Genomic DNA, 27,406 nt, shown 5'->3' on the forward strand with positions numbered 1-27,406 from the left:
CCCACACACGTGACTGATCACATGACTTCGTTTTAGGTCCTTGTGTATCCTGTCAGGAAGTACCTGGAAGCAGGTAATAATGTATCTGTATGCTGCACGTCCCGGACTATGGGCGGCGCTTTATCTACAGCGCACGTGTCACCATCGCCGCCGGCCGGGCAGCAGACAAGCAGGCAGCCCGCTCACCCCGCCCGCAGCTGCGGTCCGGCGGCAGCCGTGCAAAGTCTGTGACCGCCGAGCTCTCCTCCCGTAGTCTGCGTGCGGCGTCCTTTATGCAGCGCAGACCCCGGGGAGAGGTCACAGGGTCAGCAGCGGCCGAGTGAATGCGTGCAGGAGGCTGCCCGCCCAGAGGCCAATAGAGGGGAGGGTTGCTATTAGGGTATGGCAGTGCTATGGGGGGCACTGTTACTGCTGGGGCCGCCCCAGGGGGCACTGTTGCTGCTGGGGCCGCCGCAGGGGGGCACTGTTAGTACTGGGAATTTAGAATTTGCAGCATGTCAATTTTTTTTCCAGCTGCGCCCTCGCTCCTCTCTGTGAGGAGAGAAAGTTGTAGCAGAATGCCGGCGGCTGAACTGCTCCAAAACCTGCAGCGAAATGCCACGGGTTTAGAAGCTGCTCTTTTCCAGTGGAATTCCCATGTTTTTTTTGGTGCAGCCAAACCGCGGGAATTTTGCTGGCAATCCTCCTGGTGTGAACCTAGCCTTACTGTACAGTCTTCCATCACAATCGGCCCCTTGCAGGCATCACACGGCCATAGGTGTATAGCACTGTGTGACGTGTAAGCCGCAGTATCGATCATGCAGTGTATTACCGCTGCGGAGTCGGCTGGGAGCCAGTGTACTGCCGTGTGTGGCAGCAGAACTGTACGGCGTGTGACAGCATATCTTGCGCAGCCTACTTTCCTGTGCCGTCACTTTGTAACAGTGCGTATACACGCTGCCTATAGAGAACAATGGGCTCTGGCGTACACACATACGCAGCAATATCGAACTTGCTGGGTCCTTTTTTTGGCTTTTGTGTATTACGCAATTTCAACGTTCTAATGTGAGCGAAACTGCGTAAGGAATTTAATTGCGCACTACGGCGTATCACACGGGTGCACAGCGCGGTAATCATACGCTCGTGAGCCGGCAAAAGACTGATGTGATGTGACCCTGGGTCAAAATGAGTTTGTCACCACTGATCTATAGGCCGCACGTAATGGCCGCGGAGCGAATGCGCACAGTAACGTTTGTCAGGCTACCTGCCACATCAAGTCTGTAATGTTCCCTGTTCTCCGCAGGTCATTCCGCAGCTGCTGCACCTCTTCTTGTGACACTTCTCCTGCACCTCATCAACATCATTGCTTCAGGCCATTATGGCTTCCAACATGATTCCTGCGTCTCATCCGCAGAAGACGAGTGCCGTTATTGAGAGCTCACCGGAGGAGGAGGAAGATGAGGAGGTAAGGAGAGGCAAGATGTCATGTACAGCGCTACCTCTCCAGAGACACCCCCCTTCCTCAGACACCCCTCATTCACACCAATACCCGGGCACAGATTTCAGTCCCTCAATACATTCTGTATTCTGGCCGCCTTCCTTGCGGAGACCCTAGAAGACCAGAACATGTGACTGCTGCAACCAATCATTGGCCACAGCAGTGACCTATAGCCAGTGATTGGTTGCAGCCGTCACATGTTCCGATCAGCAGCAACCAGGAAGGACATAGTAGTTGTGAAGCAATTTTAAGTATTAGGAAAACCGCTTTAGCAAAATTAAAAACTAAGTAATTTTAGGCAATGGGAAATCCCCTTTACCTTGAAATGTAGCCGTGCTGTACAGCAGTTGTAATAAACATCACAGATGGAATACTTTCCATTAGTATCTGTGCGCCATAGAGGACAATATGAAAATAAAAAAACCTGGAAAGGTCCATTCCGTTCAGTTTCCTTTTATTGGGCAGATTTTTTTTTAATGTATATTGGATACACCTGTGTGCGGTGAGCACCACCAAAGTCCTATATTGAAGTCACACTGTAGATGCACAAGCTTGACTTGGTTTATTTTGGACTTTCACATGTTAGGAGTAGTGCCAATTGACTATCTCTGCGTGAGCCTAATGTACAACCTGTACTGCTGTAATGGAGCCCATGATGAGCTTTGAAGAATTAATGGCCGCCTCTGATTAGCTATCCACTCCCGTGTAATGAACAGTTGTCAAGCATAGTGCACATATACTTCCCTCGCACAGCGGCCTTTTGTCATCTTTCTTCCCATCTATAGATCAGCAGGCTGCTGTTTCCAGACAACAGGTACAGTGGGTATTTAAGGTGAATTTTGAGAATTTTACTACTGATGATCTATCCTCAGCATATGTTTTCAATAGTTGATCGGTAGGAGTCTGCTGCTTGGGATCCCTGCCGACCAACTGGATGCTTGCCTGGAGATCAGTGGGGATCCCGAGTGACAGACCCCTGTCGATCAACCTTTGATGACCTATCCTGAGCATCAGTAGTAAGAGTTCCAGTCAAGCCCTTTTATGGACCCTTGACCTAACAGATGCTGCCAACTACCAACCCATCTCAAACCTCTCCTTCATCTCCAAACTTCTTGAACGCCTGGTCTATTCCTGCCTCACATGCTTACTCTCTCCTCGACCCCCTCCAGTCTGGCTTCCGCCCCCTACACTCGACCGAAACCGTCCTCACAAGTATCAAATGACCTGAGGGGGGACTACTCCCTACTAATCCTCCTTGACCTCTCTGCTGCATTTGATACTGGTGATCATGGCCTCCTCCTTGCTATGCTTTGCTCTATCAGCCTAAAAGAACACTACTCTCTTCTGGTTCTCCTGCTACCTCTCTGACCGCTCTTTCAGCGTCTCCTTTGCTGGCTCTATCTCCTCTCTGCTCCTCTCGCTTTTGGGATACCCAAAGGCTCTGTCCTTGGTCCCCTCCCCTCCTCTTCTCTATCTACACAGCCCCAATTGGACAAACCATCCACAAATTCGGCCTCCAATATCGTCCCTACATTGATGATGCACAACTATACACCTCCTCCCGTGACCTCTCTGCACTCTTCCTTCAAAACATCACTGACTGTCTGTCTGCTGTCTCTAACACTATGTCCTCCCTTTTTCTCAAACATAATCTCTCAAAAATTGACCTGCTTTTCTTTCCACCTTCCAACTGACCTCCCCATATCAGTATCTGGCACCATCATAACCCACAGACAGCATGCCCGCTGCCTTGGGGTCACACTGAATTCTGACCTCTCCTTTACCTCCCATGTCCAATTTCTGGCCCGAACATGCCACATGCACCTCAGAAATATTGCTAAAATCTATCCGTTCCTCACCATGAACACGTTAAAGACACTGGTTGTCGCCCTCATCCATTCCTGACTCGACTCCTGTAACTCCCTGCTCATTGGACTTCCCCGCAACAGACTCTCCCCTCTCCAATCCATATTAAACCTGGCAGCTAGACTCAGTTCAAACTCGTCACCCTCACCCACAAAGCTCTCCATGGTGCTTTGCCACCGTACATCACTTCCCTCCTATCCATATATCATCTAGCCCGCGTGTTCCGATCTGCTAACACACTCAGACTAAACACCGCTATAATACAAACTTTGCATGCTCGCCTCCAAGACTTCACCAGAGCAGCATCGGTCCTCTGGAACGCTCTACCCCAAACCTCTGGACGCATGGAACTTCAGACACGCTTTAAATACACACCTCTTCAAAGTAGCATACCAAACCTCCTTATCTAGTCCCCCACCCCCACAATATGCCCCCTGCCCCTCCCTATGGCTTTCCACTTTTGCCTATCATGTACACTTGCTGCCCCATGCCTCCTGTACTACCCCCTACCCCGTTTGTGTGCTAAAAACTGTATATCACGTTATCGTCACATTGCTGTGTTTCCCCTTGCTCCAATGCCTGCCCCTGTACCTTCTGTATCACACCACCCCCTTTGTTTCCAAGTAATTAAATACCACATGTAACTCTTGTAATTTCTGTAAATTTCATATTGTTTGTGTTCCTTTTGTACCTTGAAAGCTCTGCAGAATAAGTTGGTGCTATACAAATCGAGATTATTTATTATTCTTACAGGGTTGTCTGAGTTAAAAAAAAAAAAAAAAAAAAATATATATATATATATATATATATATATATATATATATATATATATATTTCTCCATGCCCAAGATAATAAATTGGCTCCTACTCCCCTATCCCCACAAGTCCCCCCCCCCCAGTGCCTCCAGGTCCCTGCTGTGACATGTTTTTTTCGGAGCTCTGTCATTGGCTGCAGCAGCCTGTAAACATTCTGTCAGAGCGAAGACCTAGAGCCACTATCTTGGGGTATTGGGAAGCTAGTTGTAAAGGGGTTTTCCAGGCAGCGCCAGCTATCGGTGTCAGTGGAAGCCACTGCTCCGACCCTTGTGTGGTGGCCAACACTCGCAGGCGCAGCTCATTGAAATTACACTTTTCCAGCGCTGCCTGGAAAACCCCTTTAACAAAAAATTGGAGCACAGAAAATAAAATTCCTTTTCTTTTACACTTTCTGCGGTAGAATAGCCGAAGAGTGTGTTCACTTTACAGCATCCATTAGTCTGTCATTGTCTTCTTGCCATCAGAAGTGCCAGACATGAGTCTTTCAGGAATCATTGGCATGTATTCAACAAGAGATCTGTCAAATCTGCCATGGTTCCATTGTGAGCCAAAGTCGTGACACTAATGTGAAAGAGGAGAAGCAGATCGCACATCAAGTCAAGATGCTTGTGATGAAATGTAATTAATTTTAGCTAAGGATACCCTTCATCGGGCAAGGAATGCAACCGAAGGCATGAAGACAAAGGCCTGGCCCAGGCTCGTAGGATGCCACCACCGTGCCACGCACAAGACCTCCTCCCGCTCTCAGTTGCTGTTTTGGCACTCTGAGCTTGGGCCAGGCCTTTGTCATCATGCCTTACACTGCATTCCATGCCTAATGAAGATTATCCCTACCCTAAACGTAGCTTGCAAACTTCAGTCTATTCACCAGTGGTTTGGAGCCATGGTAACTGGAATGAAAAAAATGTCATCAGAAGGGATTCAGCACGACTGGAACTCTGGCCAAATAACCCCTAAATCCTCTTCATCCTGTTTCTTCCTGCCTGTGGACACTTCGGGATTTGCTGCGCCTCCCCCTCTGCACCTGAAGAGTTGGCTGGGGGGACTTTTGTTCTGCTGCTATCTTTTGCAGCACCCTGGTGACTCCTGCTTCCTTGGCCTTGATTTCCAAAGCTGTTTGCACTGCCACCTGTAGAGTGGATAGGAGGAGTGGTACTTACTAAGGATGAGCGTGTATACTCGCTAAGGCACTACTCGTCCGAGTAATGTGCCTTAGACGAGCATCTCCCTGCTCGTCCTTAAAGATTCGGCGGCTGCCGCGGAGCGGGGAGCTGCGGGGGAGAGCGGGGAGGAACGGAGGGGAGATCTCTCTCTCCCTCTCTCCCGCCTGCTCCCCCCTGCTCCCCGCCGCGACTCACCTGTCAGCCACAGCGGTCCCCGAATCTTTAGGGACGAGCAGGGAGATACTCGTCTAAGGCACATTACTCGGACGAGTAGTGCTTTAGCGAGTATACTCGCTCATCCTTAGTACTTACCTTACCGGTGTGGCAACTCCTTCTCCCACTGTCTGCGGATCAGCTGTGGGTCCCACTGACCTGTGGGGTAGGGGGGTGGTCTTCTGGCAGGGGATGCTCCTAAAGATCCAGCAACGTGGAGGGACTTTCTGTGGCTGACGTTTTCCTGTGTCTACAGCAGTTCTGCCACATCGCTGCCCATGAGGGTGACAACCTGAGCCATCCATGAACTTTTCTTGGAGCAATTCAGCCTCCGCATCCCGCTACCTAGCAGTGACCCCATATATCAAATTGTTGTGGGACGGACAATTTTGACACCCTTTTAGCTTGTAAACCCTGGAGATGACATGGGGACAGGGAGCTCTAGGCGTTTCAAAGATACTATCTGGCTTTTCTACATTTGGTGCGGTGGAGAATTTACTAATAAGGTGGTCATAAAGCCTCTTTGTTTCACATTTATTATAACTATACTTATACCACTGACATTTCTATCAGATCTTTACAATTGTTAAGCTGTGGCTGCCACCTAGTGGTCTCTCCTGAAATAGCGCACACTGTGTTGTAACTCTATAGGGAGCTGTTCTTAGAGTCGTACTCGGACTGTGCACTGTTGTTTTTGTAGGATGGCCTATATGGACTGCTCGCCATGGCCTGATATCTATATGCATCCTAAGTGATAAAAATTTATTTTTTCTTAAGAGATGCAACATTAGATTTATAGGACTACCAGAGGGAGTGGAGGGGAGACAACCCTGTGACTATGTTGAATCATTTCTATATATATATATATATATATATTTATATTTATATTTTCATTCCTGTCCGGCAATGTATGCTTCCTCACTAGTTCACAGCCCAGCACGGAGCTATTACAGAGACTCGGCACGTGTGCTGTCTCTGCAATAGATCAGCATTCCTTCCTAGCCAGTGAATGCTACGACGAGAGCGCTGACTGTGATTGGCTGATGCTTAGCCAATCACAGCCAGCACTTGATGAATGGCTGTGATTGGTTCAATCACTGCCACTCATCGAGCGCTGGCTGTGATTGGCTGATGCTAAGCCAATCACAGCTAGCGCTTCCAGTACGCGAGGATTTTTTAAAATCCCCAACCGGAAGATGATGAAGAGAAACAGTGCCGGGAGAAGCTGCAGTGGCGTCAGAGAGCGCCTGTAAGGTGATATATGTGTAATTATTTTTTTATTTCTGTAGCTAGGTCTTAGATTATAGCTTTGACGTTAGGATTGCTACTGTCAAAGTTGCACTACATGAAAACCACGTTTTCATGCGATGCAACAGAGGAAGGCTCCACAGGGAAACATGGGCTACAAAACCTCGCGTGTCGTGAGCATATCGCCGGACCTGGGAGGTTTTAGTGTCGGGTTGTTGCATGCTACAAAATATCGCATGTGTGAAGGAACCCATAGGAAAGCATAGGCTTCTCATACATGCGATTTGTAGCAACGCAACTTTATCGCCCATGTGAACAAGGCCTATAGCTCAGGTCCAAGCGCCGTAAATATAGGCTTAGTCCTTATTGGGTTTACAACTTGTCACGTTGTAAAGGCTGCATAAAGTTTCAGATGTAGCCCCGCTGATTCTGTTCTCCTTTTTTCTTTTTCCATACTTCACTCCCATCAACTCAACTGACTCTTCTAAAGTACGGTTTCTAGAAATGTAAATTAGTCAGATGGGTGTCCCTTACTCTATCAGCGGGTGACATTGGTCTTGATTGGTAGTCCAACGTCACCCATTGACATTGAACGGTGGGGACCACCCACTTGGCAGACTCACAGTGGCAGGAGCCAGTTTGAGTGAAAAGAAGTGAGTATGAAGGTCAAAAAGTGCTGATACAGTCAGTGGGGCCGCGGCTGCAGAGCTATTCAGCCAGCCCAGCTGACTTAACAGTGTGACAGGTCCTCTTTTAGGGCAGCCTAGTATGGACGCAGGTCCGCTGCTCTATTAGCTTAAACAGTGCAAAAAATATATTGGGGGCAGATTTACTAATCCTGTGTAATAGTTATATTATAAACTTAGACCAGGCAGTCTGAAAATGCTCAAAATGTATCACTGTGGCTCTTTGTGCGCCTTTAGAAACTTGCATCTAGCATTACACCTTACTGGTTGGCTTGCTTTGCGCTAGTATTGTGGCTAATTTTTGTACATGTTGTTCATTTAAAACCACGTATTTTCAGGTAAGCCACACCATTTTTCTGGTAAGCTTTTAGCCTCTTGTTGAGCAAGGCACAGAAAGTGTCCAAAATGCATAATAAATTGCATGGTATGTAGCCAGTTTTTTTGGTCCCAGAAATTTGTTGCATTTAGATTTGTTCCATTCTATCATTTAGCCCAATACAGCCTAAAAAAGAATACAGCGCAGTCATAGGATAAATCCACAGTATTCATGAGGGGCTTCCTCCACCTCTCCCCTATTGTAATGACTGATCTCCTTAAGGCTAGGGTTACCTGGCTACTTTGAATGTGACAGAGGTGGCACGTCCAAAGATCACAGTATAGCCTTGTGACATTGCCATCACAGAGTAATGGATCTGAATGTTTCAGTTTTAGTATCTTAGTTTCTTGATTGTACTGGTGATGTTGATTCTTTTCTTTCAGGAACAGCTGGTCTTGGTGGAGTTAACTGGAATCATTGACTCGGACATTTTAGAAAAATGTGACAACAAGTGTAAAATTTTGGTAAACATTGCAGTTGCTGTTTAATTTCTTGAAAGTAAACCATCAAACGAAAAAAGGACTAAGCTTCTCATTTCATGCCCAAAAGTTTAGCTATTTGGATGTCAGGGTTTAAAAAAAATAAAATAAATAAATTTGGAATATAAACCTTGTATTGAGCACTATTCCCTAATTCTCCTAAATACAGGGTGGTCCAAAAGTATGGAGACACCCAAATGTGGTGGTTGGAAGCGTCATCCTGTGTGCCATGTAGCTACGATGTGAGCTCTTGCAGGACGAAAGGACTTCCATCGTTGTTTGTTCGTCTGTGCCATTTTTGTTACTCCCGCATTTTGGCAGTTCCAACACACAACCTGTTTGGCGAAATTCAGCAATCAGTTTGCTATTGCGCCACGGCGGACGTGTGGTTATGTTAGGGTGTCGACCATTGAAATCTGCTGCAATGGTTCAGGTATTGCGCTCCCCAGAGATCAGCACGATCTGTGTTAGGTTTGTAGCGATTTCTGTGCCTGTATCAAAAAATGTATGATTTTGGGAGTAATAAGGGTACATCACATTTAGGCAGATATCAGATACATATGTTACATTCCCATTTGAAAATATCGACTTGGTTCCAAGATGGCAGCTTTCATAATGACTTCCATTTTGAACAGTGTCCCGCACATATTTGTCCCCTTCCGCTTAGCAGGATGGCATTTCCAACCACTGTTGTACATTTTTTTCAGGTATCTCCATGCCTTTGGGCCGCCCTGTATATTTACAACAATGTAAACAGCTGATATTTTTATTTTGGTTATCATGGTTACAGCTAAAAAGAGCAACAGTGTACGTATGTATAAGAGATAATGTATCTCAAAGACAATAGACATGTGATATATGGGCCATTTACATGGGACTATTATCGCTCAAAATTGAGCAATAATCATCCAGTGTAAATGCAAAAACCAGGTTCTCTGTGCGTGTAAATGCTCCTCACTCAGCGCTTCACATAGGTGAAGCGCTGAGCGAGAAACCTGCGAAATAGCGGTGAAGTCAGTCTAAACGCTTTGCACGAGCACTGACATCCTTTTGAAAGCGCTGCGAAATAAGTTGGCGCTGTACAAATAAAGATTATCATTAGCTGTGATGTCAGCACTCGTGCAGCCATTTAGACGGCTGTCCTCTCGTGTAAAAGGGACAATACTGTGCGTGTCTCTGGATGTAGCGATGGCCACCAGAATTAAAATATCCATTGTTTACACTGCATTGTTTACTTCTTGTATATTTGAATTAGAGATGCAATGTTATTTGCATTTTAATGGTGGAGAATGTGTCCATTACATTACATATACTGTACTGATCCTGAGCTACATAATGTGATATACTCCAGAGCTGTACTCGCTATTCTGCTGGTGGAATCGCTGTGTACATACATGACATTACTATTCCTGTATGATAGGTTTTATGCATATAGTATAATCTAAAACTATTACTACTGTTTATGTATGTAATGTCCTCTTCTGTACAGGGGATAAACACAGAAAAGCCTTTCTTGCAAGTTGATAAATACCTATTCGCAGGCGAGTATGAAGGTAAGTGGCTTGGTGGGTTATAGTATGTGAACTCTATTAGCCAATGCTATTCTGTATTTCAAAATAATGTATGTGGAGATATATATATATATATATATATATATATATATATATATATATATATATATATATATATATATATATATATATATATATATATATCTCCACATACATTATATAATTATATATTATTATTTATATATAAATAATTATAATTTTTTTTAAACTCTAGATGCCCTGGGCACGTGTGTAATCTTTGAAGAAATGCCAGATCAAGGTAACAGTTATGCCTGATGATATATTATGTGATGCTCAGCTATTTAGAAAATCCGAAAATGCAAGACACCTGATAATTGATTAGATTGTATCCATTGCAGGATTGCTCATTACAAGGTTAATTTTTTATAAAAAATCTCATACCAAACCAACAAGATTTATTAAACAAGTGTGATAACACAGACATCATGAAGCAACATATCCCAGGACAAGCTGCACAAGTTTTATACCTTAACTTTTATTTCAATTGATGGCTGCAATTTTTTTCTAATGGAATTCCAAACTCACTGTGATTACTGCAGCAATAATTGGGCAAGAAAATGCTTGATGGGAATGGCGAAAATTGCAGCCAGCAGGTGACCATGGATGGCCCTTATCAGCTGGTTACACCACACCAGCTAACAGGCCAACTCCTCCATTTGTCGTCAAACCCAAAAATGAATGCATGTATCCAGTTGTGGTCTTATAGATTATACATGGGTGACTTACCTATGGGTGAATACATATTTGTTTGCTTTTTAGCTCAGACCTTGTAGGGCTCCCATGATCAATGACTGCAATTTTGTTGTACTTCCTAATGCAAATATGAGGAATACTTACCTAGGCTGCTTTGTCCAGTATGCGCTAGGGTATATTGCAAATAAGGGAGTGGAATAACACCTTCAAAGTGTCACCTATTGGAAGGCAGCATTCCTTCAAGCCAAAGTTAGTCTCTTTATACAAGCCTTGTAACAATGACTGGGAATTTAAAGCAAGGCCAGACTCCATGCACAGACAGCTGTTTCAGGGTATTTGCCCTTCATCGGTGTACAGTAGGAGTCTGGCTTTGCTAGTGAGAGGCCTGTGACGCAGGTCAGAAACGCTATCCCTTCTCCCTAAGGAGAGCACCTAGAAAGTGAGTGAGGAGACTCAAAAGGCCATTATATTGACAGGTGTCATATTTGGCGCAAAAAAAATCTCTGACTGTCCCATTCGTCTCAAATTTTGTAAAAATTAATTTGTTTCTGCTTCATAATTCACATGTGTATATATGTAAGGGGTTTTCAGTCACTGAAATTGCTACAGCACATCTGCCACATGTGATAGTGCCACACAGCAGATTTTCCACAGCAGTCCGCAGCATAAATTGACACGCTGCTGATATAAAATCTGCACTGAAGGTCATTTCATGCGGCAGATTTTTTCTGCAGTGTGCGGATGAGATTTCTTGACATCTCGTCTTCACTGTAAAATGCTGCAGATTTTCCTTAGCCAATTTTGCCCAAATCCACAGCATGTCTACCACGTAACATACCTTTATACTGCAGCTGTGCCTATTGAGGTAGGCTGCTGTGTTTAAGCAAATGTTTATGCAGGGAGGGATGAATTACAATAACGAGCATAGAATAAGTATAAATTACAAGCCTCTAAACCAGTCTGACAAATAAGATTGCCATGTAAATCCATAAAAGGTTTGCATGAATACATATACCACCTGCAAAGGAAGTGTCTTAGAGCTCTTTGTAAAAAAACATCTTATAATTGATCATTTATACACCTTTCTAAAAGACGTCTCAGAATTTACAAGCTCATGGATTCTAAGATCTCCTCCTCCATCTCGTACAGCGAGACAATTCCAGGTGCAGAGGATAAATACGGTCTGGTCTTGTTTGTCCCTAATGGATTTTAGATGTTCGATTTTACATTTTTGCTAAATGAACCGGACGTTGTTTTTCTTATCCTCCTACTCCTGGATGCTCTATTGTTTTCACAGTTGAAATTTTCTAAAATATGTTTTATTAATCATTTTCCAGATCTCATTTGCGAACAGTGAATGTGCACGTTGCTTCTTTACATTCATTGATCTGATACTTCTAGGTATGCTCACATGGCAGAGTTTTGCTGCGGAATTTGACTTGGAATCCACGCCTCCCATTCATTTCAACAGATATCCCTGCGCTGACTTTTTCTGCATGTGGATTTGAAATCTGCATAAGGGAAAAAATAAGTGACACATCAATTCTTGATGTTGATTCTACGTAGTTTTTGGATGGAATTCATGTCAGGAATTCCACATGTGGATTTGCCCATTGAAAGGGGTTAAATCCATGTGTGGATCCATGGCCAATTGTTTGCATAACTGCACAAGAAAACTGCACAAGAAAACTGCACAAGAAAACACAGCACACTGTGGATTTCAGGTGCGGTTTTTAGAGATGGAATCCACGCTGGAAAATCTGTGTCTGATTCTGCTGTGTGAACATAACTTTACAATTTTGTCCAGTCTAAAGGCCCATTTACACGCAACAATTATCGTTCAAAATTCCTTTGAACATCCGCAAATGAATGATAATCGTTACATGTAAACTCTACTATCGTGTGTGTAAATGGGGCTTAAGCTTTCCTCTGTAAGGCCGGGTTCACATGAGTGTGTCTTGCAGCGTGCTGCCTGCAAGAGATTAGCTACATGCCGCACGCTTATCGCCATGTCCTATCTTTGTGTGTATTTTCATGTAATTCGCAGCAAGATGAAACCTGTAGCGATTTTTCTTGCACACGTAAGCAGCAACATGGCCATCTATGGGAAATTGGTATAGTGTATTACGCACCCAAGACCTGCACGTTCATGTGAGCCCAGCCTTAACTATGCAGCCTGCGCTCCAGACCAACACAGAGTAGCGCACTATGAAAGATACTCATTCTGCTGCTGTTTCATTGTAGATGACATAGACTGGGTACAATGGTATCCACTTTCAGATGAGAGCTGCACCTCTGAATGTAAATAAGGATACGTTCATGTTTGCACTAGAGTCTTCTGTTTGCTCAGTCATAGGAGCCAAACAAAGATTTTTTAAAAATGGCAGGCATGTATGGTGCCCAACGGATCGTATTAACTATATTGGGGTCTCTGTTTCCTTCATGCCCATCAACCTTTTACAAAGCAAAATATCACAGCATTCTCCAAACAGAGCCTCCAACATAAATGTGAACAGATCCGCGGCGTTTCACTGCAGCCATTAGATTCTATTAAACCTAATAGCTCAATGTACATGCTGTGGAATTCCACCGTGTAATACGCGCACCGCCGGCCGCATCATGCTCTATACTGCGCATGCGCGCCGGAGCGTCATGCGGGACTTCGAACAGCGGATCCAGAGGTGAGTATGGGGTCTTTAGGGGGCACTGTGACAGACTCCGCTGCGGTATTCTGCTTGCGGAGCTCGTCACGGCCGTGTGCACAAGGCCTTAGAGTAGTATTTATATATGGCTCAAACTCATATTCTGTGCTGTTTTTATACTCAGGAGATGGAGAAAGTACAAAACCAAAACTGAAGTACAAGTGTCATACTGTAAAGAAACTGAATATGACCAGAACATTTCTAACGGAAAAGAAAGAAGGCGATGAGGGAGGTGAGTGTACTGTATATGGAGACATGATGCGATATATTGTATTTGTCTTCTAAGTATGTAATATTCTTACAGAATTACATTAATGAGAAAAAGGGGCAAAATTATCAAATTCTGGATTCTTAAGGCAGCAAAGAAAATATATACTAGTAATTATGAGAAAACATAGCATATATGTTAGGCTTTAAGTAGACAATGTCCATCTAGTTCAGGCTGTTTCCACTTCCCCTTGTTGATCCAGAAGAAGACAAAAAGACCCAATGAGGCAGAAGCCAGTTTAGCCCATATTGGGGGAAAAAAATTATTTCCGACTCTATAATGGCAGTCAAAATAATCCCTGGATCAACGTTTGAAAGTTCCTACCTGACTCTAAGATGGGATCAACAACCCCACTTGTATGTAATGTCTATATCCTGTAGTATAGCCCTTTAGAAAAACATCTAGTCCCCTCTTAAACTCGTCCATGGATTTTGCCATCACTATGTCCTCAGGCAGAGAGCTCCACAGTCTCACTGCTCTTACAGTAAAGAACCCACTTCTGTGTTGATGATAAAACCTGCTTTCTTCTAGATATAGAAAATGCCCTCTTGTTACCGTCGCGGTCCTGGGTATAAACAGATCATTGAAGAGATCCTTGTATTGCCCCCTAATGTATTCATACATAGTTATTTGATCGCCTCTTAACCGTCATTTTTTCCAGGGTGAATAATCCTAATTTTGATAGCCTCTCTGGGTATTCCAGTCCTCCCATTCCGTTTATTAATTTAGTTGCCCTTCTTTGAACCCCCGCAAGCACTGTAACATCTTTCCTGAGCACCGGTGTCCAGAACTGTACACAGTATTCCATGTGAGGCCTGACAAGTGCCTTATATAGTGGGAGAATAATGTTCTTGCCCCTATACCTCTTTTAATGCACCCCAAGACTTTATTAGCTTTTGCAGCAGCTGACTGGCATTGGTTGCTTCGGTTCAGTCTACAGTCAACTAGTACCCCCAGGTCTTTCTTCATATCACTTTTCCCTAGCTGTACCCAATTTAGTGTATTAAGTTTTTTTCCCTGTTTTTAGCGCTTCTTTACTGCCTTCTTGTCGAGCCACATTGGTTTCCTTCTACTTGTAGTTCTTTTATTTTTAAAGGGTATGAACTGCTGACATGAGGTGATTAGGATGTTTTTAAATTTCATCAATTTGTCACCTGTACTGTTTTTTTTGTTTTTTTGGGGGGTTTTTAGGACATTGTCCCATTTATTGTTGCCAAGAGTAATTCTGAGCTGAAAAATTTTGTTTTACTAAAGTTTTTATAGTTTTTTTGTCGCTCCCTAATAGGGCTTCCTATTGAATGACAGCTGGAAATTAATTCTATTGTGGTCACTTTTTTTTCCCCATGTGTCCCTGCACCCCTGTGATTTTGTCCAGTTTGTTAGTGAATACTAAGTCCAGAGTGGCCCTCCCTCTAGTTGGCTCCTGCACAAGTTTGGTAAGGTGGTTATCATTAATTGTTCTCAAGAACTTATCACCCTTGTGAGATTCACAGGTTTCATTTTCCCATGTTATATCCGGATAATTAGTCTCCCATAATAATAATTACTTCATTGTGGTTTGACACCTTTTCTATTTGTCTTAGTAATAGGTTTTCAGTTTCTATCTGTTATTTTTGGTGGCCTAATGAAAACCACTATCAGGGTTTTGTTATTTTTTCCTCCTTGTATTTCTACCCACAGAGATTCCACGTGTTCATCTCCTACACCTTTATCTTCTCGTAGCCTCGGCATTAAGTAGGATTTAACATACAGACACACCCTCCCCCACAATCTCCTCTGAAGAGATTGTAGTCCTGTAAATTCACCGCCCAATTGCACTTTCTCATCAAGCCATGTTTCCGTTATTCCTACTATATCATAATTTTCTTAATAGAATGTAGAGTTGGAAGGGACCTCCAGGGTCATCGGGTCCAACCCCCCTGCTCAATGCAGGATCATCCCGGACACATATTTGTCCAGCTTTTGTTTGAAGATTTCCATTGAAGGAGAACTCATAACCTCCCATGGTAACCTGTTCCACTCATTCTTCACACCTTCTCGCTTCAAGCTCACCCACTTTACTAATCGGACTTCTTGCATTCTTTGCCATACAATTTATACAGTTGTTATTCTTTATATTCATTATGCCACTTATGGTCTGATTAGCTGTTCTGTCAGTTCTAACTGTACTCCTTCCCCCGCTCAACCCCCATTCCCATTACTTGTCCCCAGGTCACTGCCTACACGATCTTCCACCCTATTGCCCTTGTTGTCTTTCCCCCATGGTCCCTAGTTTAAACACTCCTCCAACCTTCTAGCCATCTTCTTCCCACAGCACAGCTGCACCCTCCCCATTGAGATGCAGCCCATCCCTACAGTAGAACCTGTAGTCGACAGCAAAGTCAGCTCAGTTGTCCAGGAACCCAAACCCCTCCTTCCTACACCAACTCTGGAGCAACTTCTTTACCTCCCTAATCTCCAGCTGCCTTTCTAATGTGGCTTGTGGTACAGGTAGTATTTCCGAGAAAACTACCTTGGAGGTCCTCTCCCTAAGCTTAGATCCTAAGTCCCTGAAATCGTTTTTGAGGGTCCTCCATTAACCTGTACCTTTGTCATTGGTACCAATGTGCACCATGACCACTGGATCCTCACCAGCCCCTCCCAGTAATCTGTCAGCCTGATCCGCAATGTGTCGAACTTGAGCGCCAGGAAGACAACACACCGCTTGACGGTCCTGGTTTTTGTGGCAGATTGCCCTGTCTGTCCCCCTTATAATGGAGTCCCCCACGACTAGGACCTGTCTCGTCTGCCCAGCGCTCCCCTTCTCCTTCTTCCTGGAGCAGTCATCTCCCTGACATCCAGAGGGCATGTCGTGCTGCAGAGGTGCTGACCCTGTAATAGCATCCCCTCATCGGCCAACTTTCCAAACTTGTTGGGGTGTGCCTGTTCATGACTAGCCTCCCTGGTGCTCTTCCCTCTACTCCTTCTCTCTGTCACCCAGCTAGCTACCTGCTTGTCCTGCTCCCGAACTACAATCCACCCCCACATTTATCCTAGCGAGCGTCTGCTCAGTGAGCAGCAAACTCCTTTCCATATTGTCAATGGATCTCAGTGTTGCCAGTCGCTCATTTTAGATGGAGGATCTGGGCTTTCAAATGTGCGCTGTGCACACATCTTGCGCAACAGTATGCAACCTCGATTGGCTGATCAAGGACTACATACATTGCACAAGTAGCACACTGGACACATTGTCTATTAATTAGTTCTCTCGGCCCAGACTGTCTTATGCAGTTCTGTACTAAGACCAAGGGTTTGATTATCAGTTGCCAGAATACAGTGGTCCCTCAACAAACAATATTCATTGGTTGTGGTATGACCACTGTATGTTGAAAATTTTGTATGTTGAAGCCATTGCTCTATAGATAATCGGTAATTGGTTCTGGAGCCCCAAAATGTCAACCAAATGTAATACAAGATGAAGGATAAAGAAAATTAAGTTGATAAACTAATGCAGATAAAGCAAGTCTGTACATAGAAAATCAGAAAGAGTGTCTAGAAGCTGTAAGTCACTTTCTGTGTAGGGGACAGGAGCTTTTTCAGGGCTATATAGTACACACAGTGTACCACTAAAATAAAATGGTGCTGCTTCACTTGGTTTCCAAAAAAGCAGTGATTCAGATGTTTTACCAGTGAAATGTCCAGTGATGAATGGCTGGATGCACATGCCCCAGATTCGGACTGTCTGTGAAATGTGTGTATATGGAATCTGGTTTTAAGTTACAAGGGCCCAAAAAAAAAACCATTATGTATTAACAAGATGGAATCCTGAAGTCAATGTACGAGGGGCGTTCACTAAAGATTTCCTCTGACCCACTTCCTGTGGACTGAGAGCAATGAAGCTTGGCACAGTTATTAGTCCTTCCCTACATAGGTGCCACCTAGGTACACACACTTCTCCAATCTCTTTATGCAACGGTAAGCCCCTCGCTTGAAGAAGTTGACAGGTTGCTCCAAAATCCACGTTAGGGCTTCGGAAATCAGAGTCTCCTCATCTGGAAAATGCTTCCACTTCAAAAATAACTTTATTGTTGGAAAGAGGTGGACGTCGGGTGAATAAGGGGGATGCGGTAGAATTTCATACCCGCAGCGACATGCTTCCATCTAGGCAACATGTGAGTTGTGAACTGGGGCATTGTCTTGCAAAAGGCGGACATCTTTGGTGGGTATACCGCGTTTCTTGGTTTTGATGGCCTCCTGCAATTTCCGCAGCAGTGAAGCATAGTATACCCCAGTAATTGTGCTATCCTTTTTTTTTTTTTTTTAAAGGAATTTTATTTGGCCAGAAATAAACAAGCATATAAACTCGGATAACTGGCACCGCAGGTGTCAGATTCAGCAGATAGTACATTGCATGAAAAACAGGGTAGAGATAACCTTCGCCTGCGTACATATACATACTTCTTCTTGACATGCTATACCTGGCTAGTGCTTTTTATTTCTTTCGCCCCCCCACCCCCCCTTTAAACTCTTAACTTTATCAGTCATTGCTAAATGGTAGTTTAACCTTGAATAGATCAGCTGTGATCAATCAGGAGAGAAACCAAAAACTTAAACTTAGACCCCCCCCCCCCCAACCCCGTGGCGCGACTCTCTTAAGAAGAACTGTGGGAATAGAGGAGAAAAAATTAGTTTTCTGAGCATAGGGTTTTATTGTAGGAAGCAGATTTAACAGGTGTCTCTCTTTTTATCCTTCTCTCTCCCTCACTCCCCCCCCCCCCCCCCCCTACCACCTGGCTTGGCTCTCCCGACGCGGTCCCGGGGCAACTCACCCAGCTATCCCAAATCTTGTCGAATTTTTCAGGGCACCCCCTGGTCATGTATGTCAATTTGTACATTGGGATTTCAGCATTAACGACCCGGAACCATGTGCTCCTAGTCGGCCTCCCAGGGTGTTTCCAATTAAGTAGGATCACTTTTTTGCATAGAGTAGCAGCTTGTATAATGTACGTGCTGCTGTGGCCACCGGCAGGTCTCCCACAAGCCCAAAGAAGCACGTTCCAGCAGGCATGATCCTCGGTGCCCCTAGATGCGTTTCCATGAAGACAAGCACGTCTCTCCAATATTCCTGTAGGACCGCGCACTCCCAGAACACATGCATGACCGTCCCATCCGCCACCAAACATCGTGGGCACGTTGCAGTAGGGAGCAGGCCCATAGTGCACAACCTGGAGGGGGTATAATAAATACAGTGCAGAAACTTAACTTGGATGAGCTTGTCTCTAGCGCTAACCAGGGGGGGACCAGAACCACCCAATATATCCTCATCGTTCCCTGAGGTCAGGTCAGGGATATCCCCCTCCCATCTCTGTACGGCCCTATCGCCTAGCGGGGCCAGGTGTTGCGCTGTATGGGCATAAAAACTTGACAGCGGTGTTGACAAGATTGCACATCTGCGCCAGGCTCTCCAGTCGTGTCATGGATAGTGGGATAGATAAACCCCCAAACTGAGCCCTGGTTACATCTCGCAGTTGATAATACCTAAAGTAGGAGTTTTCGGGCAGGCCGTGGGCTATCCGTAGCTGCATAAAGGTGCAAAACTTGCCCTTGCTGACTATGTCAGAGAGGACATTGACGCCCCGGCGTCTCCAGAAGGCGGACTCCGGGAAGCACTGGAAGTGTGGCAGTTTGGGGTTATTCCAGAGGGGAGTGTGTGGGGATCGCGCAGTCTCCTCTGTAGTGGACAGTCTCGTGACCTGTTGCCAGGTCTCCAGTGTCACCAGCATGGGAGTAGGCAGAGGGACGACCGAGGATGAGGGGCCGCTCAGTAGCAGCCCCCGTAGGTTCTGAGCAGGGTCCACCATTCTACGTTCCAGGCCCACTGCCGGGTTGTAATTTGACGAGCATAGCCACCATCCCGCGTATACCAGTTGGCTGGCCAGGTAGTAGTAATAGAAATGTGGTAGGGCCAGTCCCCCCTCCGTTCGACGGGAGGCACAGAGTCTCCAATTTAATCCTGGGTGTAGTGCCCCTCCACAGTATGAGCAGTACGATCCCGCGGAGCTTAGTGAAGAATTTTTTTGGGACTAACATAGGAGAATTATGCAGTATATACAGGAATTTTGGTAGCAGTTTCATTTTTAGCAGGTTTATTCTGCCCACCAGCGTGAGTGGGAGAGAGGCCCAGCGTGTCGCCGCCTCCCCGGCCCAGGCCAGGAGAGGGACCAGGTTGGAGTTGTAAAAGGCGGATAGTTCCGCTGAGACCTTTACGCCCAAGTAGGTGGTCTGGGTTGTCCAGCTCAGTGGGGCGGGCAAAGGGAGCTCGGCGGCCGCAGGGTCCACCGCCAGTAAATGAGTCTTGTCCCAGTTGACCTTAATGCCAGAGTGTGCGCCGAATGCGCCGGATATAATCAGGGCTGCGTCTAGAGACGCTTCCGGGTCTTGGAGGAAGAGAAGGGTGTCATCTGCATAGAGCGCTATACACTCTTCGTAGTTGTTCAGTTTAAATCCCTTCACTGTTGGTGACGTTCGGATTTGGATCGCAAGAGGCTCTATGGCGAGGGCAAACAAGGCGGGGGACAGAGGGCAGCCCTGTCTTGTGCCTCTGCTCAAGGAGAACTGGGCAGAAACATGTGTATTAGTTTTAATGTTGGCCACCGGGGAGTTGTATAGGATCTAGATCCATTTAATAAAAGTTGGCTCGAATCCGAACCGCCGCATCACCGCCCATAGGTACTTCCACTCTACTGAGTCGAAGGCCTTTGCCTGATCTATAAATACCAGGGTGCGCTTCCCGCAATTAGTGTGCTTGTACGACAAGTGGTTAAAGAGCCTCCTCAGGTTCATGTCCGTGCTTTTGCCAGGCATGAAGCCGGACTGGTCCGCGTGTATGATCTCTTTTAGTACCGAGTTTATACGCGTCGCCAGAATTTTTGCGAGTTTTTTTTACGTCGTTGTTGAGAAGGGAAATGGGGCGGTAAGAGCCGCAGTCCGTGGAATCTTTTCCGGTTTTAGGGATCATTATTATGAGAGCTTTACGCATTGTCTGGTAGTGCCCCTTCCCGCAGAATAGAATTATATAGTGTGAGGAGTCGTGGGGCCAGGGTTTCCACATTTTTTTTTTATACCATTCCCCGGGGAGCCCATCCACGCCTGGTGATTTCCTATTGGGAAGTGCCTTAATGGCCTCCGTTATTTCTTCTATACTTAGATCCCTATCCAGGTGGGCCGCGCTGTCTCCACTCAGTGTGGGGAAGGGAATGTCACCCAGGTACGCCAGGAGCTGCGCTTCAGTGTAGCTCAGTCTGGAGGTGTATAGATCTCCATAGAATTGGGCAAAAGTTTGATTAATTAGTTTGGGATCATTTAATAGAGTACCCGTGCCGTCCCGCACCGCTGTAATTGGTGGCAGTGTCTGATCCTCTCTAGCCAGGTAGGCCAGTAAGTGGCCGTATTTGTCTCCCTGATCAAAAATCCGGTGGCGGGAATATAGGAGTTTCTTCTTGGTGTATTCGATAAGCAGTAGTTTGTATTCCCGTCGCAGGGCACCCAGAATTGTAGTAGTTTCCGGGGAAGGGGTCTGCTATGTGTCTTGTCTCTGCTAAATTAAGGCGCCGTTCCAGGTCCAAGTGGCGGGCTCCCAGGGATCTTCTATGCTCGGCAATAGCCGAGGTAAGGGATCCCCTGGTGAAGGCTTTGAATGCGTCCCATACCACTAGCTCCAAGGCCGTCCCCTCATTGACTTCCCAGTACATTTCAGCCTCTTGTTCTACATACTCATGCACTTCTCTCTGTTCCAACCACAGCAGACTCAGTCTCCACGGAGGGCGACTGCCCTCAACTCCAAGGTCAAGAACTAATTGGAGCAGGGAGTGATCTGAAATGCCTCTGGGTAGATAGGATATATCACGAACCATAGGGAGGCAGTCCGGGGAGCCAAAGCAGAGATCTATGCGCGAGAAGGCATTGTAGGTCGGAGTGTGGCATGAGTAGGCTCTGTCATGTGGATGTCGCGTGTGCCATATTTCCTGCAGTGAGTAGGAGTTGGCCCACCCAGGCAGCCGAGCCTGTGTGGAGGCGGCTGGAGTGAGACGGTCCCGCACTGGGTCCAAAATCAGGTTGAAGTCTCCCATGATTACTATCGGGGCCGCCTCAAGGACGACCACTCGTGCCATCACCTCGTGAAGTATTTCAATGTTAGCAGGTGGTGGCAGGTAAACCTTTACTATCGTGAGGAGTCGGCCATGGAAGGTTCCCTGTAGGATCAGGTAGCGCCCCCCAGGATCTATGTGTATTTGGCGGAAGGCAAACTGGGCCGATTTGGCCACCAGTATACTGACTCCTCGAGCATAGTTTGAGTAAGTCGCGTGATACGATGAGCCTATATGTTGCTCGTTTAAGCGCCAGTGTCTTTGAGCCCCTAAGGTGTGTTTCTTGAAGTAGTATCATGTGGGGGGAGTGAGTTTTAAGGAAGTCAAAAACCAATGCTCTTTTAATTTTAGAGTTTAGTCCCCTGACATTCCAGGAGACCAGTTTTAAGTATGTGCTAGCCATTTTCAAGGGGGTGGCCATTGTTCCCACGAGTTCTTATAAAGCATCCGAAAGTCACGCCAAAAATAACAACAAATAGAAAATTACAAAGCAATTCACATTTACCAACCTCAAACCAATCCCTCCCCTCCCACCCTACCCATCCCCCCCGAACTTTGGACAGGTTTCGATCCCATAACTCACGACTTTGTAGGGGGCGTGAGACCTAGCCCCAGGAAAAGGTCACCAACAGACTATAACAGAAAAGTGTAGAACAATAACAGCAGTTACAGGCATGAAAATAAAGTCCCCCTGTGAAGAAACAGACAGGGTTATGTGAGTGTGGGCTGCGTCAGTGTGGGCTATAGGTACCCGGCACGGGCAGCGGGTGCTGCATAGGCCCCCAGTCCAGTCGGGCCCCCACAGTCTGAGTAGAAAAAAAGTAACTTTATCGCAGCCCACATCGTTTTGCATTTTCATCATCTTCAGCTGCCGGCCTTGTTATCTAGGGTGGAGGGAGAGGGGATGGGAGGGGGGGTGTGAGAATGGGAAATGAGGAGGGGGAAAGGGAGGGAAAGAAGAAAAAAAAAGGGGGGGGAGTGGGAGAAAGGGGGGAGCCACCCTCCACCATTATGCCGCAATAATTCTGAGGAAGCAATGACTGGCCAGCCGCATCAAGTACGCATTTATGAAAGTCTCACGGCGTAGGTCAATTTTGTTCAAGCCAGTTTAGGACATCCTCCGGGTTTTCAAAGAAATGGGAACGGTTATCCTTGATCACCTTTAGTCTGGCAGGGTATAACATGCCGTAGACAAGTTGTTTTGAGCGCAGCATTTTCTTTGCCTCTACAAATTTTTGGCGCCTCTGCTGTACCTCTAGGGAGAAGTCCGGAAAGATACGGATTGTTTGTCCGTCAACCCTTATCGGGTCTCTCGCGGTTGAGTGCCAGAATTTTGTCTCTGTCCCTATAGTTAAGCAGTTTTGCAATGAAGGTGCGTGGAGGGCCTCCGGGCGGCGGGGCTCTTGATGGAATGCGGTGTGCTCTCTCGACGCAGAATAGGGGTGACAGAGAGTTGGGGCCGTACTCCTGTTTGAGGAGCGATTCCAGGTAGTCGCAGGGATCTCTGCCCTCAGCGCCCTCCGGCAGTCCTATGAATCTGAGATTGCATCTGCGCAGGCGGTTTTCCATATCATCCATTTTTCTCCGCTGCGCCGTGAGGTTAGTGCCGAGGGTGCGCACTTGATCTGAGAGTGGTGTAACAGTGTCCTCTAAGTTGGAGACTCGACTTCTGTTGTACACTCTCTCAGCGTTTGGACGTCCGCTCGCAGCAGACCAAAGTCCGTCTGTAGTGCGTCGAATTTTTTATTTTTCTGTGAGGACAGAGCGCGATTCTGCAATCGTTTTCAGCACATCGGCGATAGTTGGGCCAGATGCAGGAGGTGAAGCCGGTGCTGTTGCCTCAGGGGGCGCTCTTTGCGGGCTGGATGGCACGTTAGGTCGGGGGTCCATTGAGGTGCTGGGCCGAGAATATTGCTGCAGCTTACTAGTTATTTTGGCTTGCTTGCTTGGTGCCATCTTGTCAAAGGATAGTAGTAGGGGATGTCCACACATCCGAATTTATAAATGTCACGGGGGGATTCATGCGCAGTTTAAACTTTAATGCATGGCTGTTGGGGTGCAATCATAGTGTAGTAATATTTATGCACCTTTAGCGTGTCACTTCCAGGCGGCAGCTCCGGGCTTAGTTTCTGGGTGCGCATGAAGCAGTCGGTTGTGGTCTCGGGGTACCACGTTTGTTAAAAGGCGGGATGCGCAGAAAGAGGGGGCCGCCAACTGCCTCTGCACCTCTCTGTTCGGGAGTAGAGTGCTCCCCTGAGGGAGAGTGACTCCGTGCGCGGTGCTCCTCACTGTGTGCGTGGGTCTCCGCTGTGTTTCCCCTCCACTTGCCTCCCCCATACTGCCTCCGATTTTTTCCTCTCTTGCGCACCCCTTGTCTTCCCTCGCCTAGCTGGTGTCCGACTGGGGGGGAGGGATGGAGGGGTCCTCTTAATGTGTCTGCCTGTCTGGAGTGCTCACTGCGCGGGGGGGGGGGGGGGGGGCGCAGCGTCTGGTGGCCACAATCACGGCGTCACTCACCCAGTCTGCTGTTTTGTGGGCCTGCCGTTCTCTCTCCTGCTTATTCTGCCCGCTCCCCGGCTCTCTTCAGGTCCCAGCAGCTGCCCCTTCTTCTTCTCTGCTGCTCCTCGGCGGGGGTTTGCCGTTGACTTCCGCGGCCGGCCCTCACTTCCGGTCGGCCGCGTCTGTAAATTTAGGCCGGGGATGCGGCCGGGCCTGTAGGCCTCAAAATCACGGTTTCAGCTAGAGACCCGCGGAGGGTCTCTTTCTGCAGGTCTCGGTCTGGAGGTGCCCAGGGTAGTGATTTCGGCGCGGTGGAAGCCTCCAGGCGCGGTAAAAACTCGCCGGTATGCTCCTGTCTGTGCGTGCGCTCCTGTTGCCGGCTAGCCACGCCCCCCAGTTGTGCTATCCTTGGCTAGGAAATCCATCCCGACTACTCCGTGCCAAAAGACTGTGAGTATGGCCTTGCCTGCCTAGGATTGGGCACGTGTCTTTTTTGGAGGTGGTGAGTCCGGATGCTTCCATTGCATCCTCTGGACTTTAGTCTCTGGATTATAGTGATGGACCCAGCTTTCATCCTATGTGATCAGTCTGTTGAAAAAGTCCTCCTGGTTTCCATGGCACATCGTCAAAAGAGCCTGAGAGCATTCGGCTCATTCCTGCTTCTGGAAAGGTGTGAGCATCTGTGTAACCCAGTGAGCGGATACCTTATGCATATGCATATGGTCTTGGCTAATTTTTTTTTCCATAGAAACCACACTAATCTTGACATTTTGGGCAAGGTTGCGAATGGTTACGCAGTGATTTTTCAAAATGGCAGCCTCCACTTGCTGGATGGTGTGTTCATTGATAGCGGAGTGGAGTCGCCCTGGAAGTGCAGCCATTTCCACTGAAGTCCGACCACATTTTAATTGATAATGCCAGTTCTTGACTACATCGTATGATGGGGAATCCTCCCCATAAACCTCTATCATCTCATCAAACGTCTTCCTTGGCGTGCGGCCTTTCAAGTAAAGGAATCTAATGACTGCTCTGTATTCCACTGGGTCCATTATTATCAGACCTCGCACTACTTCAGCACCTGTAAAAGAAAGACCTTATCATTTCAGAGTTGCAAATTATCGGGTAACCTATAGAGACTTGTATCATTACACGTGTGCAGTTTCAGCATCCTGCGGTAAATAGAAGTGGGTCAGGGGAAATCTTTAATGAACGCCCCTCATAACATCCCCAATCGCTGCAGAGTATACGAACTCTTCTCACATTATTTGACATGATTTACCCCTCCTTACTGTAATATGATGACCTCAGTGGCTCATCAGAACAAAATCGGCTTCTTGGGTTCTTGCTTTTTCTCTGAAGAGAAAGTGTATAAATGTGTGTTTTTACCCAGTTTCTATATGTCATGTCTATAAAAGTGATCAATCTATTTGCAGGGGGTAAGATTGAATGGTTCCAGATTAAAGATGATAGTTCCGCTAGCTGGCCACAGATGATATGCAGCTTTGCACAGGAAAACGAGGATGCAGGCGAGTCTCAAAGTGAAGAAGATGACCAAGAACAACTGGATGTATCTAATGAGGAGCCTGGACAGGTAGACCAGAGCTTTGATTCAGATGGGAAGCCACACTCATCTGATTCTGAGAAAGGACCTTCTGAATCTGAAGGGGGAATAAACTTGGACTATGAGAAAGTAGACAGTAACATAAATAATTTGGTATTTGCAGCAGAACAAGAAATTCACCCAGCTAAAGATGCTGGCTCCACACCGAAAGATGATATAATTAATCCATCATAATCAGAAGTCTTAAAAGCAGCATCAGATGATGATGAAGAATGGGCATTTTCTAATTCTAGTCCATGGTACAAGTTCTGTATTATAGGCAAGCAGAATAGCTGCATCTTATAAATGTCAAGTTGTGGAGTGAGGCAAGCCAACTTGTGTATTGAAAATGTAGTCTTACTTTTATATTACCTGGCTTCAAGGGTATGTTGGGCAATGTTTAACAGTAAAGAAAGTTAATCTGCAAATTAGAGCAATCTTGATGCTCTCCATTATTTGTCTTGTGTTAATCTGGATCTGCATTCACACTTCTCCTGGTTGCTGTTGGAAACAAGCTTTTATTACTGAAAATTGGAACAGATTTCAACAGAGTATAGCAAGAGTTGTTGTTTTTTTATAGTGTGTTAAAAGTTTTTCTACCAGTGTTTAGCTAAACTAATATAAAGAGAACAGTCCTTTATAGAGAAGAACTAACCCCATCTCACCACTAGGTGGTGCTTCAGTATTTGTCAATTGCAGAGTAATTCTTAGATGATCACATTTATAATGCTACAAATCCTTTTGATGTATGTTTTGTCCATCTGTGTGTTTGGACAGGAATGTAAACTCTGTCCATTACTACCTCACTTGCTGGAAAATGAACTGAAAACCCTGTCCTGTTCTATTACATAAATACTGATGATTGTATTTAGATGTTTTGTAATGCTTAATGATTTTGTATGCTATGAAAATACACCGTTGTTATATACATTGCAGACTTTCAATTACTGTGTATATTTCTTAAATCAATACTTTCTCTGGTAACTGAAGGGGTTGTACCACAAGATATCTCCTATGCACAGCGTAAGGCATAACTTGCTGGGGAGCGGGATTCTCAGCGCTGAGATGTCCCACTGATCTCTAGATTGGGGGTCCTGTGATGTCAGAATGAATTGGGGGTCCTACAGCGATGTCAGAATGAATGGTGCGCTGGCCGAGCATGCATGGTTGCTGCTCAATTCATTTCAGTGGGCTGATAAATGTCCAAGCGCTTGCTGCTCGGCTATCTCCAGCAGTTCCATCGAAAATAAATAGAACTTAAGCATGCTTGTGCAACCAGTCTTAATCCAGTCTCCTCCTCGCTGGGGGTGCAAGAAGTCCGTAGTGAGGAGGTCAGCGGTACACAGGATCCCTTTTCTCGGGATCGGTGGGGGTCACGGTGGTGATCAGCAAGTTATCTCCTATCCTGTAGATAGGAGAACTTGTGTTCCTGATAGGACCCCTTTAGTTTGTCAAAATCCCTCTTGCCATTCTCCTGTGGTCTTGCAACATGTATTGCTAGTAAACAAAAGGAGAGATGCCATTCTTCTCTTACAGGATAGAAAAAGCTTTGCCAATTGATCCTCACAGAGCTTCATCCGCAACAAAGGAAGTTAAAACTGG

General features: G+C 46.1%; 1 protein-coding gene across 2 annotated transcripts; it reads left to right on the top strand.

Moving 5' to 3' along the window:
- On the top strand, positions 1-26,734 carry GTF3C6 (general transcription factor IIIC subunit 6). 2 transcript variants are annotated; one of them, XM_066592192.1, is made up of 7 exons: positions 1-73; positions 1,283-1,444; positions 8,229-8,309; positions 9,814-9,877; positions 10,110-10,154; positions 13,436-13,543; positions 25,638-26,734. In XM_066592192.1, the coding sequence occupies exons 2-7, from the start codon at positions 1,358-1,360 to the stop codon at positions 25,997-25,999; spliced, it is 747 nt and encodes a 248-aa protein (XP_066448289.1). In that variant the 5' UTR covers positions 1-73; positions 1,283-1,357; the 3' UTR covers positions 26,000-26,734. The 2 variants fall into 2 exon arrangements, with proteins under 2 accessions (XP_066448289.1, XP_066448290.1); XM_066592193.1 differs by lacking the exon at positions 1-73 and adding an exon at positions 113-379.
- Positions 26,735-27,406: the final 672 nt, after the last annotated feature.

This window comes from Eleutherodactylus coqui, chromosome 2 (genome assembly GCF_035609145.1).
Source record: "Eleutherodactylus coqui strain aEleCoq1 chromosome 2, aEleCoq1.hap1, whole genome shotgun sequence".
In the NCBI taxonomy this organism is placed as follows: domain Eukaryota; kingdom Metazoa; phylum Chordata; class Amphibia; order Anura; family Eleutherodactylidae; genus Eleutherodactylus; species Eleutherodactylus coqui.

Excerpts from the sequence above, each read along its gene's own strand:
- GTF3C6 (XM_066592192.1), top strand. The coding sequence starts at position 1,358 with ATGGCTTCCAACATGATTCCTGCGTCTCATCCGCAGAAGACGAGTGCC. Across the intron at positions 9,878-10,109 it reads ATTCGCAGGCGAGTATGAAG|ATGCCCTGGGCACGTGTGTA; the intron begins GTAAGTGGCTTG and ends TTTAAACTCTAG. Across the intron at positions 13,544-25,637 it reads GAAAGAAGGCGATGAGGGAG|GGGGTAAGATTGAATGGTTC; the intron begins GTGAGTGTACTG and ends ATCTATTTGCAG.